Below are 18881 nucleotides of genomic sequence, written 5' to 3'. Positions count from 1 at the left end.
CAGGTCTGATTGATTCCAAAGCCCATTCTCTCTTCTGAAAAATCTCTCTGGGTTTCTTGCCTATGCGAGACACACTTCTTCATTCGCTTTGTTTCCTTATCTTAAATCTGCGATAATCCGGTCCGTGCCTCTCCCCGAGGCCAATCACTTATCTGATTTAATTCCAGGGCTCAGCTCTCCCCAAAACCTGGGGCTCCAGGGGGACCTGACAGTGTGTTCAAGCTCTAGGAGTGAACTTGATTTTCCTACTTTGCGTGTACGCTACCACAGGGCCTGGTAAGACAGGTGGCAGGAATGCACATGAAATCCCTCGCGAAGGACCACACCAAGGCCATCGCTTTTAAGCAAAAGCCCCACCTCGAGGCTTTCTCAGCGACATGGAAGTGTTATAGCTGTAAAAACATCACTATTACGGAAATTCCACAGGAAGCTCCACGCTGGTATTGTGAAATTGAAATTCTCCAGCCCCTGAAGCCTCTTTCCGCTATTGAGACAATTGTTTTGATAATGGGATCGTGGTTTTTGTTTCTGTTTTTAAAGTAAGGAGAGGCGGTTGTTCTGTTTCACAGTCTTCACGGTGAAGCAGACATCAAAGCCCCAACCCCCGCAGAGACACAGGGTCTATTTCAAGGTTCTGTGATGGTCGCAGACAGCAAAAGCTGTGCCTCTCCTTCCAGCCTTGTTTTTCACAAGGGGCTGGTTCTGCGATGACCGCCCACCATGCTGCTGCCACAAATCAGGTCTCCTTCCCTTGGGCTGCGTTAGGCAGTATTTAAGAGCCCAGTAGCACAGGGATGTCTCCTCATCTTCATTCCTTAAACCTGCCCTGAGCATCGGAGATGGGACAGTAGGATCTGGGCGGGGGCTGGAGGACAGCTCCTTGTGGAGTTCACACTCATTCCCCGGGAGTCCTGCAAACTCCAGAATACAACCTGGGTAATTGCTTCAAAGGAAAAGCCTAGAGCTTTACCCTGAGGTGGGGGTAAAGCAAGAGCACCAGACAAACCTCCCGGGGCGGGGGGGTGGGGGTGGGTGGTGGGGGGGTGGGAGGGATGAGAAACGGGAGAGCAGGTGCTTTCCTGGCAGAGGGAGCAGCCTGTCTGTGGGCTCTGAGGACCCGGCGTCCCGGCAAATTGAGAAGAACACGACGGCTCGTCACACTGCTCCTGAGCAGTGGAGACCATGTTAATAAGCGGCTCCTTCATATTTGGGACCACTAACCCAGATTTCCATCATGAAGGTGTCTTCCAACCCCTCTTTTTCCAGACTAAAGCAGGCCGCAGAGGGGAAGGATGCAGCCACACTCAGAGCGCAAAGTCAGCCTCAAAATCAGCCCGCTTTACTGGGAAGCTGACCAGATCCTCTGTGTGGGGCCCCCCTTCATGGGCACCTCAGCTTCCTAGGGACTATACCCAGTTTTGTATTTGCAATTTCCTTTCTGTTCTTTTTCTTAAAGAGGATTTCCAAATTTGCATGAGCTTCATGCCTCACAAAATCTGGATCCACCCTTTATCAGAACTCGGGACTTCTGGCTTCAAGTCCAACTGCAGTGCTGCCTCCTGCTATTGAGCTGGGGTCTGGGCTACACAAGGAAAGAATCCTTTTTTTTTTTTTTAAATCTAGCAAAGCAGAATGGGAGGGAGGGGTCTCTGTAGGCTCCAGGGAGGCTCTGCTGGGTCAACCATTCCCTGGCCAGGCCCTGCTCCTTCTCATGAGGCCTGACTCCTTTCAGCGACTTCAGCCAGCATGAATCACTTTGGTTTCCATTTCACGCCTAAAAATGCTTGCTTTCATCTGCTTTATTGTCTGTGGCTCAGCTTCCCCAAATGAACAATATATCTGAATGTGCTGTTGCATGGTGATAAGTGGCTTCTGATTCACTCTCACACATTCTACTCCTGAAGCTATCTTTGGGTTTACTCTGTCCGGGCACTGGTGAGCCACAGAGTCCCGGACATAGGAGTTGTAAGGGGTGGGGTCTAGAAGTCCCAGCATGGGGGTGTCTGGATCCCAGAAAGTGGCCAGTTTGGGCCACCAAGCCTGCCATGCCCCAGTGCTGGGATTTCTCCTGGTTTTCCTGGGGTGAAGGGGGCGGGTGATGACCCTTCCCATGATTATTTAAGGATTCTCTAGAACATGAGCTCTATTTGAGCAGGCAGACTTGGCTTGCTTTGTTCACCATGTTTGGCCCAGATACTCAATGAACAATTGCTGAGGGAATGAATACATGGTAAGTTACCCAGAATTTTGAGTTCAGATGCCCAGCCAGCAGATGGAGGGATAAACCCAACATCAGAGCAAACAGGTACTGAATCAGCCCATTCTTAAGGTATATTATTTCCCAAAAACTATACCTCGCATCTAATGCACCCAAATTCCAGCAAACCGCTAAGGCTGTATAAAACAGGATTTTGCTTAGTGCCAAAAAGTGAATTCACATATTATCACTCCTTCTCTAGCTGACAGTAAGCTGTACTCACATGAACCAGACAGAATGCTTTCCTTTTCAAAATGTCACTAGAATTACTTTCAATGTACATATGATGAAAAGCAGTTACTTTTTCTCCCACCCCTACCCCAAAGTCCCTATTAAATAGACCCCCAGCATGGTGCCTTATATCCTACAAAGAAGAAGTGCTTTGGGGAGTTTCAGAGTTAGAGTCTTTGAGTCCCGGCGGGTCCTCAGAACTCATGTAGCCCAATCGCAACACACCCTATCCCAGTATGTGAACTATGGGGACCCACAGGCCCCAGGGAGGGTAATAATAAAAGAAGCTTTTATGGCCCCTTATCATTCATGGGGCACTGCTGCATAATTTCATCTCATCTCCAGATGGACCCTGCAGTGAGGTAGCATTAGCCCCACTTTAAAGATGGGGAAATTGAGGCTGGTAGGCATTTGGGGACTTGGGCAAGATGACAGGGATCAGTAGACACAGCGGCAAACCTTCAAGCCAGATCTTGTGACTCCAGCTCAAGGACCTCAGGATCCCCACTTCTCAGAGGAGAATGTCAGGGCCAAGGTGGGCTTGCAAATGGAAGGGGATCACCGACCTTGGGGTTCCTTCGAGCTCCCTGTGCCACCATCCCTGAGGAGAGGAGAGCCTGCTATAAACTGCTGTTCCAAAGCAAGTCATGTATCTCCAGCTGAGAAGTCCACAGGAGGGACTCGTCTTGGCCCTCCCCTCCCCGGGGTGGGTCGCCTTTTGGTTCCCTGTGAAGGAGAACACACCTTGGCTTTGTTTCCCCAGGACTGGATAGCGACTTCCTGGCCGTGCTGAGTGATTATCCATCTCCTGACATCAGCCCCCCCATATTCCGCCGAGGGGAGAAACTACGAGTGATTTCTGAGTGAGTTGGCTTTCCAAATGTTTCACAATCCCTTAAAAAGGGTGAACTCAATTTGAGTGGGAATCGTGAGATTTTAGCTATAGTTGTCCAACTCCACTCGGGCCCTGGTCCTATTCTGAGTTGAGAAATTTGGCCCATACAGCAGATCCTTGGGCTTAATTTTTAATACCGCCAGTGCTCTAAAGTCTTCAGTGGTTCCCCATTGCCTGGTGGGTTAAATTTAAATTCCTTAACTTGGCTTTTGAGACCCTTTACGGTCCAACTTCTGCTTCCCACGTTGGTCTCGTCTTCCACCCATGCAGTGTTGATATTTTCTACCAGTGCAGTGGGGGCTCAGGCAGGAGGACCCGGGGGTCTAAGAAAGCTTCTGATGATAAACAGAAAGTATTGCCTTCCATCCTGCTGTCTCTCCATGACTCAAAATGGGCTATAGAACAGATAGGGGGCTCTAAGCTCCTTTTACTTAGATTCTCATTGATACAGACAAACTATCTTGGTTATATTGCAGGGTGTAATTCCGCATAGTAAACATTTGGTTTTAAAAAGCCCCCAATTCTGACACACTCACTGTGAATCCCCAAAAGGTGGCTAGTGCCAGCTATGTGGGAAGGGTTCTTGGTTAGCTTGGAATGAGGGAGACACTTAAAAAGTATAGTTTCATATGGAGAACTTTGGCCAATGGTGGGTTTGAAAAAGAAACGGCCTTACGTGGCCCGGGTTAAATCTGATTACTCTGTTCATGAGTTCACTTTGCCACTCACCCGTCCACCCTCTCCTGTCTGTTCTTGTTCTTCCAGCGAAGGGGGCTGGTGGAAAGCCATTTCCCTTAGCACTGGTCGAGAGAGTTATATTCCTGGAATATGTGTGGCCAGAGTTTACCACGGGTGAGTACATTTCTGAAATGGCATCTACGAAGCATGATATTGATGTTAGTGATGGCTGAGAATGTACAGAGAGATTCCGGTGTGGCACCGTGGAAAGGAAGTTTCCAGACAGTCACTCTTACTCTCGCTCAGTCCATAAGGAAGGGTGTCATCTTGGCGAACCCCCTGCCCTATCTGAGACTCGGTTTCCCCATCAGTAAGACAAGGGAGCTGGACCTTTCGGCTCCAATGCTGCATTCCTGGCACATAGCGATACACATTCAGCAACCGTGATCAAAGGGACACAGCTGCTAAAAGTCAGCCTGTCTGGGTTGCAGTCCTGCCTCTGTCCCCTGCAGGCCATGCAACAGTGGGCAAGCTCCTCAACAGCTCCTGTCTTGGCTTCCTTGCTTCATCTGTCAGACAGAGATCACAATACAGAATGACAGGGGCCAGAATAGATAGTAAGACCAAAGTACAGGGCTGTGAGGATGATGAGGTGGATAGTACATGGGTAGTTCTTGGAACAATGCCCAGCATTACAGTAAGCACTTGGTACATCTTAGCTAGATTCTTATCAAATCCTATCCAGAACACAGAGAACACTTATTGCCCAAAACACTTATGTACCCAACTTGACAAATGCAGAAGTCAGGCCGAAAAGGAGAAATTCGAAAGAATCGGGCATGAGAGAGAAGCAGACAAGCACACTACCTTCCCCTGCAGGTGTGCAGATGGGGGGCTTTGGAGACCAGCACCCCTGGGCTGGAATACGCATGGCTCAGCTCCCTGGCTTCCATGGTAGGAGCCCCCCACAAGTGTCAGGGGAAAGTTACTTCACCTCCTTGACCCCCAGTCTCCTCATCTGGCAAGCTACCAAGGCCAGACCTCGGCATACAGGAAGGAAGAAAGAGAAGCATTACTTTTTTTTATTTGGAGGGGTCCAGAAATAACAGCTTTACACACTCACCCCTGCCGAAAGCAGAGGTAACTGCCTGCGTATTTTGCAGAATGTAACTCCGTGCATTTAACTGCAATGTCACAGATTTTGATTATGAATACCAAAAGCCATTTCTGAGCCAAGGATGATGAAGGGGAGCAGAGGTGGGACAAAAGCAGCTGTGACAGCCATGGTCTGAAAGAGATGTCAGTCAAAGTAACTCTTTCGAGTCAGCTGCGTGTCACTGACCCATCTGCTCATTTAGCAAACATGCATCAACACTTTCATGTTGAAGATGTGGTACCGCATGTTGGCAGGGGCTCGGTGGTGGGGAGCCTGGAGGAGTAAGATGTAATCACAGCCCACTGGAGCTTCCCCTCTAGTAGATGCAATAAATGTCTTTCAAATATCGACTAGGAAGAGAGGCGGTGCAGGAGAATGGTTATGGAATTCGAGGTCCGAGGAAAATGCATTGCAAGTCTAGCTTTACCAGTTGCTGATATGCAGTAACTTGGACAAATTACTTACTCACTCTGACCCTCAGTATCCTCATCAGTGAAAGGGAGGCAAGACTATCCTTCTTAGAGGGTGTATGTGAGGATCAGGTTTCAATGCCTATAATATGCATAATGCCCATAATTAGTATTCATATATGGCTGTCGCTATTGTTTTTCTTGTATTCATTTTTATGAGTGGAATTTCCTGGGAGGATGAATATTGGTCACAGACACTAAGCGCGTATGTTGTGCAGAACTAAAGGGGTAGTTAAAATATTAGGCCGAATCATGATCTTAACACAAAAAGTGCTCTTCGAGGCCAGTACATAAATCAACGGTATCTGATTATAAGTCTATGGTCTTACAACAGCCTCGCAGCCACGGTGCTAAAAGGCCTCGCTTGTGTGCCTTGGGGAAAGCAAAGGCTGTGATACAGTGAAGCATTAATATTTGCCACAGCATATGCACTAGTTCAGACCTATGGATTAAAAGCCAGGGTTCACTCCCTGAAATACGGAGACTGTTAAAAAGGAGGTATAATTGCTTCTGAGTACAGTCCAGCCAAGTGCTAACGAAGCATTTTCTTCCACGCTGGGATCTGTCTGAGGCTGTTCTGAAAAATGAGGAAGTGCCCACTTCCTTAGAACACAGATTCCTTTGTGCATGGAGCTGCTTCCGAAAGCATATTCAAGAGTGTGGGCTGTCGTATGGAAGGTGAACATTCTGTTGGAAAGTTGGACCACAGTGTTACAACTGCTTTTTTTTTTTTTTTTACTGTTAAGTGAAAAAAAAAAGCAAGAAATACAGAAACACGTGTCAATGCATCGTGCAATGACAACTTTGTTTAAAATATGTTGAACAAGAGAAGATAGGAGGGGAATATAATGAATGCAATGTGGGGCTTGTTAAGTTGGTGGAATTATGCACCACCGTGTCTTTCTTGTGCCCATTTATTCATTCACAGATACACACCAAGCTCAATACCCTGGACACAAAGACAAACCCAAACAGACAGACATAGTCACTGCCCTCATGGGGTGGTGAGGGAGCGGTGGGGAGGCTACAATATAAGGCAGAGACCTTAAACAAAATGCCAAACCTTATTGCGGTACCTTATCGAGGTTTAGCACGCTTCTATGTCATATAATACAGAGTGGGTACGGTCTGGCTGGCATTTGAGAACAAGATGAGAAAGGTATTTTATGCATCTTTGTGGCCTCATTGTCTGATGTAATACCTGGCGTGGGGTAGGCACTCAGGAATTTTATCTGAATGATTAAAAGAAGGAAGGAAGGGAGGGAGGGAGGGAGGGAGGGAGGGAGAGAGGAAGGGCCAATTGCCCACCTCTTTTGAATCCCAACAGTTTTATAGGAACTGGACCTTGCTCTGAATTTCAGCACCACCTGCCTGGTTGGGGGAAGGTGTGCTCAGGATACTCATGCGTCCCTTCCCTTCTATTTCCCAGCTGGCTGTTTGAAGGGCTGGGCAGAGACAAGGCAGAGGAGCTGCTCCAGCTGCCAGACACGAAGATGGGCTCCTTCATGATCCGAGAGAGTGAGACGAAGAAAGGTGAGTGGCCTCCGACTCCCCTATCCATGCCGGGGCTGAGAGCAGCAGGTTTTGTTCCGGACTGATTCATGACACGGCTCATTTTGCCTCCTCCCACAACACATGCAAACCCATCCGATCTGGTGAGCTCCCTGCAGCCCACACACCCCCGGAGAGGCCAGAGTGAAAGCTAGGGGCCCAGAGCCAGGGAGCGGGGAACCTGGCAGGGTGAGGCCACGGCCAGACTCAATGAGCCCTGCAGGCTCCCGCTGCGAAATGTCCCATCAACTGGGAAGCAAAACAAAGAGCAGGTGTAGGCAGCACTGGGCCCGAGTGAGCAGGCTTGGGACTAGGCCCGGCCCACGCTCGCTAGCTCTGTGCCTTGGGCGGGTCGTTTACTTCTCCGAGGGCAGTATGTTCATCTGGGGTGCCATATGCAATCATAACTACGTTTATAGTGCTCTTGCTACACAGGAGACCTTCAGCACTGATTTCCACTGTGCCCTACGATGAATTCAGGCATCTTAGAGAATCAGGACAGGCAGATGTATGCCCTTACTTACGCACTATGATCATTATCGTTACAACTTCCTTATGTCTTACACATTAAGTAATTCAGTGAAAACAAAATAGCTGGACTCTTTGTCATGGTTCAGAACAAGGGCTCTGAATTCCAGTTTTGGCTGTATGCATTACTGACAGGCACCTGTCTCACTAAGCCTGGGTACCCTTTCCTAGAACAGGGGATTGACACTAGGAAGGTACTTAGCACAATTTCTGGGGTGTGGTAAGCACTTTAACTCACAGGAGCAAGACCCTTCCCAGTTAGGGCTTTCCCAGACTAACTAAGAATAACACCATTTTAAAAACAAAAGATACATTCAGGTTCTTAGCCTGCTTCTTGTATCCTCAATATCAGAGAAGAGGAAATGCAATATCTGAGAGTATTTCCCACATACCTACTAAGGGCCAGTACATTTTGGAGCTCGAGCCCTTCACCAAAATTAGCATCAGCCTTACTGTGGAGAAGCAGGGACCATCTACCTATGGTTAGAAAATTCAAGAACAACTTTTCTCTCAAAAACTAATGTGCTAGGGGAAAACAAGATCAAAGCAAAGACCACATTTCCTGTGCATGCCCTGGCAGTCCCCAGAGGTGGGAGACCCAGACTCAGATAGGACTTCTAAGCTGGCATGGCCAAGTGAGGGAGGAACCCAGCTTGAGGTTCCAGAGCTGATCTAAAAATAAAGACGCTTTCAGGCAGATCTGCAGCCGAGCTGGGCCGGGGCTGGGCTGGGGGTGGGCGGGTGGCAGGCTCTGCTCCCTTGGGTATGCAAAATTCTGATAATTTTCCACCTGCCACCTTTGACCTGCTCACCATACTTCCAGTTCCTGTCAGTGTTATAGGAAGATGCATGTTGGGCTTCAGAGGGCAGGCCTGGGGCAAAGGTAGGAATGCCCATCAGGACAAGGGTCAGACCCCAGATCTGCCATTTCCAAGCTGCGTGCCTCTGGCCATAGCACTCAGGGGCTCGGAGCTTCGTTTCTGCATCTGTAACATACCTGGGGACAGCACTTGGAAACAGCTTAGCCCAAGAGCAGCCCGGAGAGGCAGCAGAGACTCAGTAAATGCTCATGTCCTTCACTCACTGTCTTGTGAGTGTTTGCACTCCTGGGACCCAAAGGACAGAGCAGAAGGCACCTAGGTCCAAGTCTCCCACTTTCCACTTGGGAAAATCGAGGCTAGGAGAGGAGAAGGTGCTTGCCCCAACTTCTGCCCTTCCTAACCCCTACTGCATCACTACCTTCATGGTGCTTAAGGAGAAATGGCATGTTGGACATGTTTCTTAGGGATACCCAGAAAAAGTCTTAGCTGCTCCTTTTTCCAAATTTCTGAGAAAACCAAGCATAAGGCATAACCAAGAGGGAGCAGGGACCAGAAAGTGGTATGACGTGGTGGCTTTCCAGAAGAGGATGTGGAAGCACCTGGAATGGTAGGCTCACAGAGCAAAGACTAAGCAGGTGCACCTAAAAATCTGTGCGGCTAATGTGGTGGGGCCGCTAAAGGAGCGCGCTCCTGGGGTCTCTGCAGAGTGAGTGCAGTCCCTGAAGACGGGGTGCTAGCAGCTGCTCCTCCAAACGCAGGAGTGCACATCTGGGTATTCTCCTTGCATCCCAAGGCTGAGGGATTCTCTCCATCGCCGCCCTCGGCGGGGACCACGTGGGACACCTCTGACCCGGCCCCCATCTCCCACAGGTTTTTATTCTCTCTCGGTGAGACACAGGCAGGTGAAGCATTACCGCATCTTTCGCCTGCCGAACAACTGGTATTACATCTCCCCGAGGCTCACCTTCCAGTGCCTGGAGGACCTGGTGAATCACTATTCCGGTAAGAAGCACCCCATGGGGACAGATCAATGAAGCCCCTCTTGGTTAACTGCCCCGTGGTGCCTGTGTCTAGGATAGGCACGGGTCCCTGATTCGTGCCAGGTGACTGACTTGGCTCTCACCCTGCTCCCTTAATCTGCTCTTTTCTTGTTAATGCAGACTGTAGGTTTCAAGTTAAAACAGGCTGCCTGCGAAGGCTGCGCAAGTAGGTAAAATGCAGCTAATCTCGACCTCACCCTCACCCTCTTTCTACCTGCAGATGGAAAGAAATAGAATACCTCAATATTTGCAATGGCAAACCCCTGAGGTTTTGTTTGGAAATGCCACTCATGTCCCTTCCTGCCTGGCAAAATCCTCCTCAGCCTTCAAGGCAACAGGAAGCCACCTTCTTGATATGTGCTAGGAGTCAGGATCAACTGCCTATCTTCTCAGCTCCCATAAGTGCCGGCCTTTCCCTCGAATGGGGTCCCTCTGCCTCATGACCGAGTGAACTGTGTCCTAGTCTGGCTTTTCTGGCAAGCTCTAAAGACCGGGGCTGCACTTTGTTCCTGGAGATGCTTCTCCAGGCCCAGGAGGGAGGTCCCGGGTTCCACAGCGCCAGGACGGGGAGTGCCCTCCAAGACGGCAGCAGCAGAGAGGGTTTTGATGGAGGTGACAGGGAAGAGTAGAGTCAAAAGAGGAGATCAGAGTTAGACTGTGACAGGCCTGAATGCCAGGTCAGGAGGTGACATTTTACCCATGGGATAAGGCGGAAATAGTAAAAAGTTGGCTCTGGAACCTCTGCGTTCACATCCCAGATCTTCTGGGCAACCCCGGGGCTTGTTGTTCACCTTTGTGCCTTGGGGTGTTGTGAGGAATCCTCGGGATGGTGGAGGGAAAGCGCTGAGGGGAGGGCCTGACATGTAAAGGTGGGCTCCTGCTCACATTGGCCGCTGTCCCCAAGACCACGACTTCTCCTTCCTCCTCCCTTCCCCTGCCTGTTAGAGGGAGGAAGAAGTTGCTCTCACGTTGTATGTGTCTTCCCACTTCCGGTTCCAGACCTCACACCCCTGGGTATCTTTGCTAGCATTCTACAGGGTGTGGGGTTTTGAAGGGCGTTTCAAGGTGAAAGGAGCCCACAGGGCTTGGGTTATCACACCTGCCCAGTGAGAAGAAGGGCAGGACATAGAGGTGGAATGGTCTCTTGGGAGACACAGGCCCAAGCTCGGAGCCGGGCTCTGGGAGACATTGGGAAGAGACCTCCATCTCTCAGCTGCAGCACCCCGTTCATGCAAGGTGGATGCGAACAGCCCCCTGGCAGGTGGTGGCAATGACTGGCTTGTTCATGTAACATGTACCCTAATGTAGTGTAATTACGGAATGGGGCAAATGCAAAATAAGTGCTACCAAATGTTACTTCTTTGATGCCTGGAAACCTAGCAGCTTAGCTAAAAATGAAAGAGGAAGGGAGTCCTGGAGATAGTCAACTTTTACTGATTATGAGTAAAGGTTGGTTGTGGTATTTGGCTTTTAATAACAATCATCAGAGGGGTGGGGAGACCATAAGTTTTGCATAGACAAAAGCAAACATGAAAAGGATGCTGCTCCAGCAAAGATTGTACAGACTGGGAGACCCACGAGGCGTCCAGGCCAAGAGCACCCAAGCGGCTTGCCCCAATGCAAGAGCATTGCCTTCCAAGAAATATGTCCCTGGCCACTGTGTCAGGGGCTTCCTGTGCCCCTGGGGACCCCCCAAATGGAAACAAGGTGGCCAGTTTTACCTCCCTCCAGATTCTACACAGAGACACAAAATCAGAAAAATTTTGTGCTAAGGGCTCTGAACAGACATCTTAGTGTTCCAGGTGGCTTATATTTATTACCTGGTGCCTTGGGAAAATTCATTAACATCTTGGAGCCTCAGTTTCTTCATCTCTAAAATGGGGACTTCAGTCCCCATGCCTCTTATGAGACTATTGTTAGGACCAAACACAAAACCATGAGTGTAAAGGTCTGGTCCCTAAAGATCCCATGCATGGTGGTGACTGAGAGGACAGAGGAGGTGGGGCACAAGTCCCCAAATATGGCCAGGAAAGCAAAGGGCTGAAAAGGGGGACCCCTGAATGTAGAGTGGTTGGGAGCCCAAGTGTGTGAGAGGAATAAGCGTTCTGGAAAATTCTACAGAGTGGGGAAACTGAGGGGAGTGTGTCCAGACCTCAGAGGCAGATAGGACCTCTCTCTCCCCCATTTTGGAGGTAATGGATTGCCTTCGGAACAAGTATCTGGTTCCGAGTCGATGAGGCAGGTTCGGATCACATCTCTGTGACCTTGAGCAAGTGACCTGAGCCCAGGGATCCTCCTCCAAGTGGGCGTAAAAATACTGCCGCTCAGAGCTGCGGGGGCCGCGCTGAGATGAAGCGTGGGGGTTAGCTGAGCACTGAGCTCAGGTGGGGTGCTGGAGGTGTTGGTCCTTTTACTCTTTGTGGGGATTCTGGCTCGCCCTCAGGGTTAACCTCTCACAAACCCCCTCCGCCCCGTGCTGTCTCCTGGCATTGGTGGCTTCAGTCTGCGTCCAGCTCCGTCTCCCTCACCTCTTAACCTGGGAGGTCGTTTCAATTTCCAGCCCAGGACAGGGCATTATTTCAGATGCACATCCAGTTAAGCTCCCCCTAATCTCAGGGTCCAATCTCGCATTTTTCGACCAGTGTGGGTGGACATTTGAGTTCACGGTGAAAGTCAGACCGAACACCAAGAAACAAGGCATTATTGGCTGCCACACTCTGCTAGCCTGGGTTTGCTTCTTCAGCTACAACCTCCTTTTGTTCCTTGGCAAGAGCACCCAGAGCTCCCTAAATAAGTTGGGAGGTGGAGACGGCCAGAAGTAAATGTGCTCCCTTAAACCTGGCCAGGGGGCTCTGTCCTGCTGCAAGCCAGCAATGTCATGTCCTCGGCCACTCCGTGCCCCCTGCACTGGGGTCTACAACCTGAACAAAGCCACACTGGATTTTCTCTGTCTCTAAGAACGTTTGAGGGGCGCCTAGGAGGCTCAGTCAGTTGGGCGTCTGCCTTCAGCTCAGGTCATGGATCCGGGAGTTCCAGGATCTAGCCCTGCATTGGGCTCCCTGCTCAGCAGGGGGTCTGCTTCTCACTCTGACCCTCCCTTGTCTCATGCTCTCTGGTTGTCACTCTCTGTCTCTCAAATAAATACATAAAATCTTTAAAAAAAAAAAAAAGTCTGAACACAGCCAGAACCAAAGCTTTCCCACAGCCATGGGAGGTGGAGGCTAGAACCTGATGATCCTGGGGAGATGAGCGACCCTGGGAGGGATGTTAGGGGGAGGGGAAGCAATGGATTATTTAATTTTCATTCTCTTTGTGCATGAGCATCCAGGCTAGAGAAGAGAGATACTTCTTCATTTTTTCCTTTGTCCACTTTCTCTTGCTTGCCTTTATCTTTGTCTAAGTCTTCCTCCTTTTCTGGTGTCCTTTTTTGTTCTGTGTTTACTCCCTCCTCCTCCCTCCCTCCCACCTTTCTTTATTCCTGCCCTCCTGCTCGCTCCCTCTTCCTTCCTGTTTTCTTTCTGGGCGTGTTCTATTCTCCTGTCTTCCTGCACATGCATGAGCCACCTGTGCACGAGGAAGCGCTGTTCCTCGGACTTGGACCCCACCTTGCACATGGCACACGTGATGGAGCCATGCTCGAGAGTGAAACCCTAGAGGCCGGGCCTCCTGTCAGCTGTTCTCACTTGTTAGCCTGTCCTCTCAGTGTGTGGTCCAGGAAACTGAGGCTCGGAGAGGGTCAAAGGGATTCACAATCAGGGGCGTAGTTGAAATCCAAATCCAAGTGTAGTTGATCCTGGAGCCAATTTTTTTTTTTTTTTTTTTAACCGTTATGTAGTCAGTTTTATCTTTTTTTTTTCTAATCACACTTTCTGGTTTGAATTTCATTTTCTAAAGGCTCCATGACAACATGAGGTTATACAAAGATGGTAAAAGATTCAAGAAAGTCAGTCAACATTCCTAGCTGCTATGGCCTCACTTCCCATTTAATCCTTAACCTATGCTAATTCAGATGTCCTTCTCTTCATTTCCTGGCTGAGCAGCCACCTCTTTATCTTCCACAACTAGAGGCTAGTTTCTAGAAGGTGTCTTCCCATTGGCCCTTCCCGGAACTTCCATCTCTTGGTTTTTTTTTAACTTTTTTATTGTTATGTTAATCACCATACAGTACATCATTAGTTTTTGATGTAGTGTTCCATGATTCATTGTTTGTGCATAACACCCAGTGTTCCATGCAGAATGTGCCCTCCTCAATACCCATCACCAGGCTAACCCGTCCTCCCACCCCCCTCCCCTCTAGAACCCTCAGTTTGTTTTTCAGAGTCCATTGTCTCTCATGGTTTGTCTCCCCCTCCTATTTCCCCCTCTTCATTCTTCCCCGCCTGCTATCTTCTTCTTTTTTTTTTTTCTTAACATATATTGCATTATTTGTTTCAGAGGTACAGATCTGTGATTCAACAGTCTTGCACAATTCACAGCGCTCACCATAGCACATACCCTCCCCAATGTCTATCACCCAGCCACCCCATCCCTCCCACCCCACCCCCCACTCCAGCAACCCTCAGTTTGTTTCCTGAGATTAAGAATTCCTGGAGCAAATCTTACTGCTTCACGTGCTCCTCCTCCGAGCTAAGCACAGTACATATTCAGGGCACATTAACATTTCTTAAGCAACTGGATACCTGACTCTCCACCCTGCCATGCCTCTTTCCTATCTTGGCCTCAGTTTCCCCATGTGAACAACCAGGGGGCTGTACTGGATGGTCCTCAGGCCCTGCACCCAACGCTGGCTGGGGCATCCCAGGGTCACTGACCAGTTGTCTGCTTCCTTCCTTAGAGGTGGCTGATGGCCTCTGCTGTGTGCTGACCACACCCTGCCTCACTCAGAGCACGGCCACCCCGGCCGTGAGGGCCCCTGACTCGCCTGTCACCTTGCGCCAGAAGAACTTCGACTGGAAGAGGGTGCCCAGGTGGGGTGTGTGTGTGTGTGTCCTGCATGAATGTATGACCACCCCCAAACCTGTGTGAGAGCCTGACAGCTGAAAATACAGCAGGCTACAGCCCTCGCTGTGGAAAGCTGAGCGGGACACTGCAACCCAAAGAATCCCACTGTCCCCTGGGAGACCCTAACCCAGCTTCAGGCCTCACTGCCATTGCATTTCGTAGGATATCTGTAGTTGGGAGTAGTGAGTTATCTTAATCAAACACTGATCCTAACATTCCACTGGCAAATTCAAAGAAAATCAGAGATCAGAATTGCCTGGGAGATGAAGAAAATCTACTCTTCCTTGTAAAAGTCATAAAGAAATATTCATTCAAATTTGCAGTTGGAAGTTATAGCCATTCGAGTTAATGGTGGTTCCGAGAGGTTAAGTGATTTCTCCAAGATCACATGGCAACAAATATAAGAAGCAGAATTAGAACAATAAGTTAGAGAAATATTAACCAGGCTTTTTTTTCTTCTTTTTTTCCTTCTCCCATCTTGTTCTCCCTCTCTCTATGTCCGTCTCTTCTTTCCCTTCCTCTGTCCCCATTCTTCGCACTCACAGACTGCAAGAGGACCCTGAGGGAGCCAGGAACCCACTTGGTGTAGATGAGTCCCTTTTCAGCTATGGCCTTCGAGAAAGCATCGCTTCCTACCTGTCCCTGACCAGCGATGACAACACCTCCTTCGATCGCAAGAAGAAAAGCATGTCCTTGATATACAGTGGGAGCAAGAGGAAGAGCTCCTTCTTCTCATCACCACCATATTTTGAAGACTAGCCTGAGAACAGACACCATCGTGTGTACCCAAAATAACAGAGGTTGGAACTGTCACCTGGGATTTGGCAGGGAGGCATGGTTCCCTGGCCCCTGGGGAACCGCACATCTTCCAGAAGCCAAGAAAGGGCACATGAAGACTCAAACTCACATCTTCTCTGTCCACATCATGACAAAGGGAACCCCTCCCTGGTGTCTGATCAGTACTGAGACATCACGAAATGTTGAATCACGATGTGATCGGGGAACATTTCAGAAAAGCCCCACGTATGTGTGTGTGCTCGTTGTGTTTGTGGGAAAGATAAAGACATTATCTCACAAGAAAGTGCACAGGACTGTTCAACGAACTGTCCAGATGGTCACACTCTGAGCTCATTGGAGATAACTCTGGAGCGAGAAAAGCCTGGGAAGAAGATGAGCCACAAGCTGCGGTCTGGCCAGTCCAGGTTTGCAAATGGGTCCCCCGCCACGAGCTTTTCTAACCAACCCAGAAAGAGACCTTTGGTATGCAGCTCCTCTCTTTTTAAGGGAACTCAGTGACACTAAATGTTAATCTTCCTTATCATCCCTGAATCAGGAGATCCCAGTGGCCTGCTGGTGCCAGGAATCAGACAGCCTCCCTGTCTCTGTAGAGGGCGAGGCAAAGGGGAGAGAGGGAGGCTGCTTGTGGGAAAATGGGAGGGTCACCTTGGAGCTGTGCAAGCTTTCCTGGTCTCCCCAGCCGTGGCTTCGTGGCACAGAAAGAGCTTCTCTGACAGGCTGGGACTCTTGCCAACAAAAATGCATCAGTTGTTTACTCATGGTTGCCTGAAGAGCTAACTGTGTTAAGTCCCATGTCAGGTTGAAAGAAAGAAAGAAAGGGAATAAAAGAAAAAAGGATCAGCAGAGGCACCCACAGTATAGACAAGGAGAAAAACCTACAGACAAATATCATGAAAGTGGGTTGTAGAAGGAAAAATCAGCTCATGGCTCCAGGGGGACTGGGGCAGGCAATGGTGGCCCATGAGCTCATGTCTCAGCTGCACCTTCGCAGAGGGTAAGTGCAGCTGGATTGAGTAGGCGAGAATGGTTGGCCTTTTTGGAAATGGCAAATTGACTAAATGCTAAAGAATTAATTCTAATTCTAAAGGATTAATTCATTTATGTGATTTTTCTGTATCATCAGTATTTTATTCTAAGAAGGGCCTGGCAGCCACATGAAGAAAACTGCTGAGCTCCAGGAAAGAGGGGAGGCAGAGTGGCTTTAATTCTGTCCTACTAATTTTAAGAGATGAGAGAGAAAGCACAGCAAAGTTCTAGAAAAGGAGAAGTATTTATCTTGAGGCCGCCCATCCGGATCTTGTTAGGAAGGGGGCTGCAGATGCACCCATGACTCATTTTCCCCTGTTGCAAAGGGATTCGGCGGGGAGGGGTACCCGTGGAACCCTTCGCTGCCTGATACGAAATGTCTGTCTGTTCACCACACGCATTCCGTAGATCTGAGATCACTGTGCTGGTGTTACGTGTATATGCATTTACGTGATTTTCTGTATCATCAGACTCTTGTGTGTTTATACAAGAAGACATTTACGGTTTCCCCCAAGAACCCCTAAAGGCCATTTCAAGGGGCCAGCCGATGTGTGGGAAATGAATATAACACTGTGGACGCTGACTTCCACCACAAGGGAGGGTGACCTCGCAAAAGCCAGATGTTTGTACGGTGTCTTATGCATTGTTTTCCGTTGTAACTAGTGTGCTGGGAACTTTCGGGGAGCACTCAGAGGCATTTCTAACTGGGAAGCATTACACTTTGCTAAATCATGTATTTATTTCTGATTAAAATATACCTAATAAATATTTAACCCTTGGCATGTGGGGAGACCTTTCTGGGCGAGGTGGGTGGGTGGCTCATTCGGAAGCATCTTTGGGTCTTGAATTTTCAGACAAACTTGCCCCTGGAGAGAGGTGAGAGCAAGGAACACCAAGAAGAACCGCACTGGTTAGCAGCTCAGCTTTTTCTTGAAGTGCAGCCTTAAGAAAACTGGATTTTGTGAATTTGGAGGGTGTCTTATCAAACTTGAAGGTGGACACAGGGGGTCAGGGGAGAGAACAACTTCTTAGCAATTGCTATGAGCATTCTGCCTCACCTAGGTAACTTCTGCGGATCACTTGTGATACCCCGGCTTTCTGTTTTTCCAAGAATTTATTTCTACACATATTTTTCTGGACACCTACTAAATGCCAGACGTGGCTCCAGACACTAGGGCTATAGCAGTGAAAACCAGATGAGGTCTCTGATATCACGGAGCTTGAGATCATAAATAAACAAGAAACTTTGTCACGGCAGGGAAGGTAGTGCAGAAAGTAACCTGGGCTGCTGGACCTGAGCGTGATGGGGTGAGGACTCATTTACCTAGATGCCTGCTTAGGAAAGGCCTCCCTGCCAGTGGATGCGTTTGAGCTCCCATATGAGCTGAGGCCTGAAAGATGAACAGCAAACAGCCAGGCAAATATCTAAAGGAAAACCGAAGGCAGTAGAGTTAATTGAGGTGATTCCTGTGGACAGGAGCAAGGCTGCCTGTGGAAGAAACTGGAAGAAGTGCTAGAGTGGCTGGGCTGAGTGAGCTAGAGTGAGGGGCGGAGGGCTGCCAGGAGGGAGGTAGGTCCTGCAGGGTTCTGGATGGAAGCGTCAGGAGCTTAAGGTGAATTCTAGGAGAAAGGCAAAGCCTTGGAAGGATCTAATTAGGGGAAGGTTATCATTTCATCCACGTGTTTTAAAGAACATACCGGTTGCTGCGAAGAGAATAGATTTTTAAAATTCTGGTGTTGTATTATCTACTTGACACGTAGTGATAACTTGCAAGCTCTAAGACAAAAGAATGCAGGATTTCAAAATAAAGGGTTGGAAAATTTTTCGCGCAAAAATGAACAAAGGGCAAGTGTTGAATTTTGAGGCAAAATGAAATTGAAGGCAAAAATAAATTGTATGGTGACTAACATAACATAATAAAATAAAATTAAATTAAAAAACATAGTTTAAGGGCCAAGAGAGATGTTACAAAAGATGAGGCATTAAGAAGATATGAATGAGCGAACCTGTGTTAATCTAACAATACAGTTTCAAAATATATTAAGCAGCCACTACAGGGACAAATAGATAAATGGATCATTTTATTTGGTGATTTAAACACACAACTCTCAGAAACGGAGAGATCAAGCAAAGATAAGTAGATAGGCAGATAGAGGATCTTGATAACACTGTACAACTTTTCTGCCAACCAGTGAAGAACTCATTAGGTCTAATAAATTTCAGAGTCAGCCTTCTCCAACTCAGGCTCCATGATAATAATGAAATAAAATTAGAAATCAATTTGCAAAAGGATGGGTTAAAATCCTATGCATCTAAAAGCTTAGAAAAAAGGGATGCATCTCCTGTGGTTAAGAAGAACATAATACAAGAAATAATCAAAGACATAGAAATACAGGACGTGTCGCTACTTCTCCAAATGTCCAGGGTG

At 48.5% G+C, this 18881-nt stretch overlaps 2 protein-coding genes across 3 annotated transcripts in view; one reads left to right on the top strand and one right to left on the bottom strand.

Moving 5' to 3' along the window:
- SLA (Src like adaptor) overlaps window positions 1-17234 on the top strand; it is a 34730-nt gene extending 17496 nt beyond the window's left edge. For both annotated transcript variants that reach the window (XM_081816581.1, XM_081816580.1), the window contains 6 exons: window positions 3252-3351; window positions 4149-4235; window positions 7117-7220; window positions 9458-9589; window positions 14462-14594; window positions 15174-17234. In XM_081816581.1, coding sequence (XP_081672707.1) covers window positions 3252-3351; window positions 4149-4235; window positions 7117-7220; window positions 9458-9589; window positions 14462-14594; window positions 15174-15387 — 770 coding nt within the window. In that variant the 3' untranslated portion in view covers window positions 15388-17234. The remainder of the gene's footprint in view (window positions 1-3251; window positions 3352-4148; window positions 4236-7116; window positions 7221-9457; window positions 9590-14461; window positions 14595-15173) is intronic.
- TG (thyroglobulin) overlaps window positions 1-18881 on the bottom strand; it is a 250852-nt gene that overhangs the window by 72802 nt on the left and 159169 nt on the right. The window lies entirely within an intron of this gene.

Source organism: Leptonychotes weddellii, chromosome 4 (genome assembly GCF_054177405.1).
Source record: "Leptonychotes weddellii isolate Sample4059 chromosome 4, ASM5417740v2, whole genome shotgun sequence".
In the NCBI taxonomy this organism is placed as follows: domain Eukaryota; kingdom Metazoa; phylum Chordata; class Mammalia; order Carnivora; family Phocidae; genus Leptonychotes; species Leptonychotes weddellii.
This window is presented reverse-complemented; position numbering and strand designations above follow the sequence as displayed.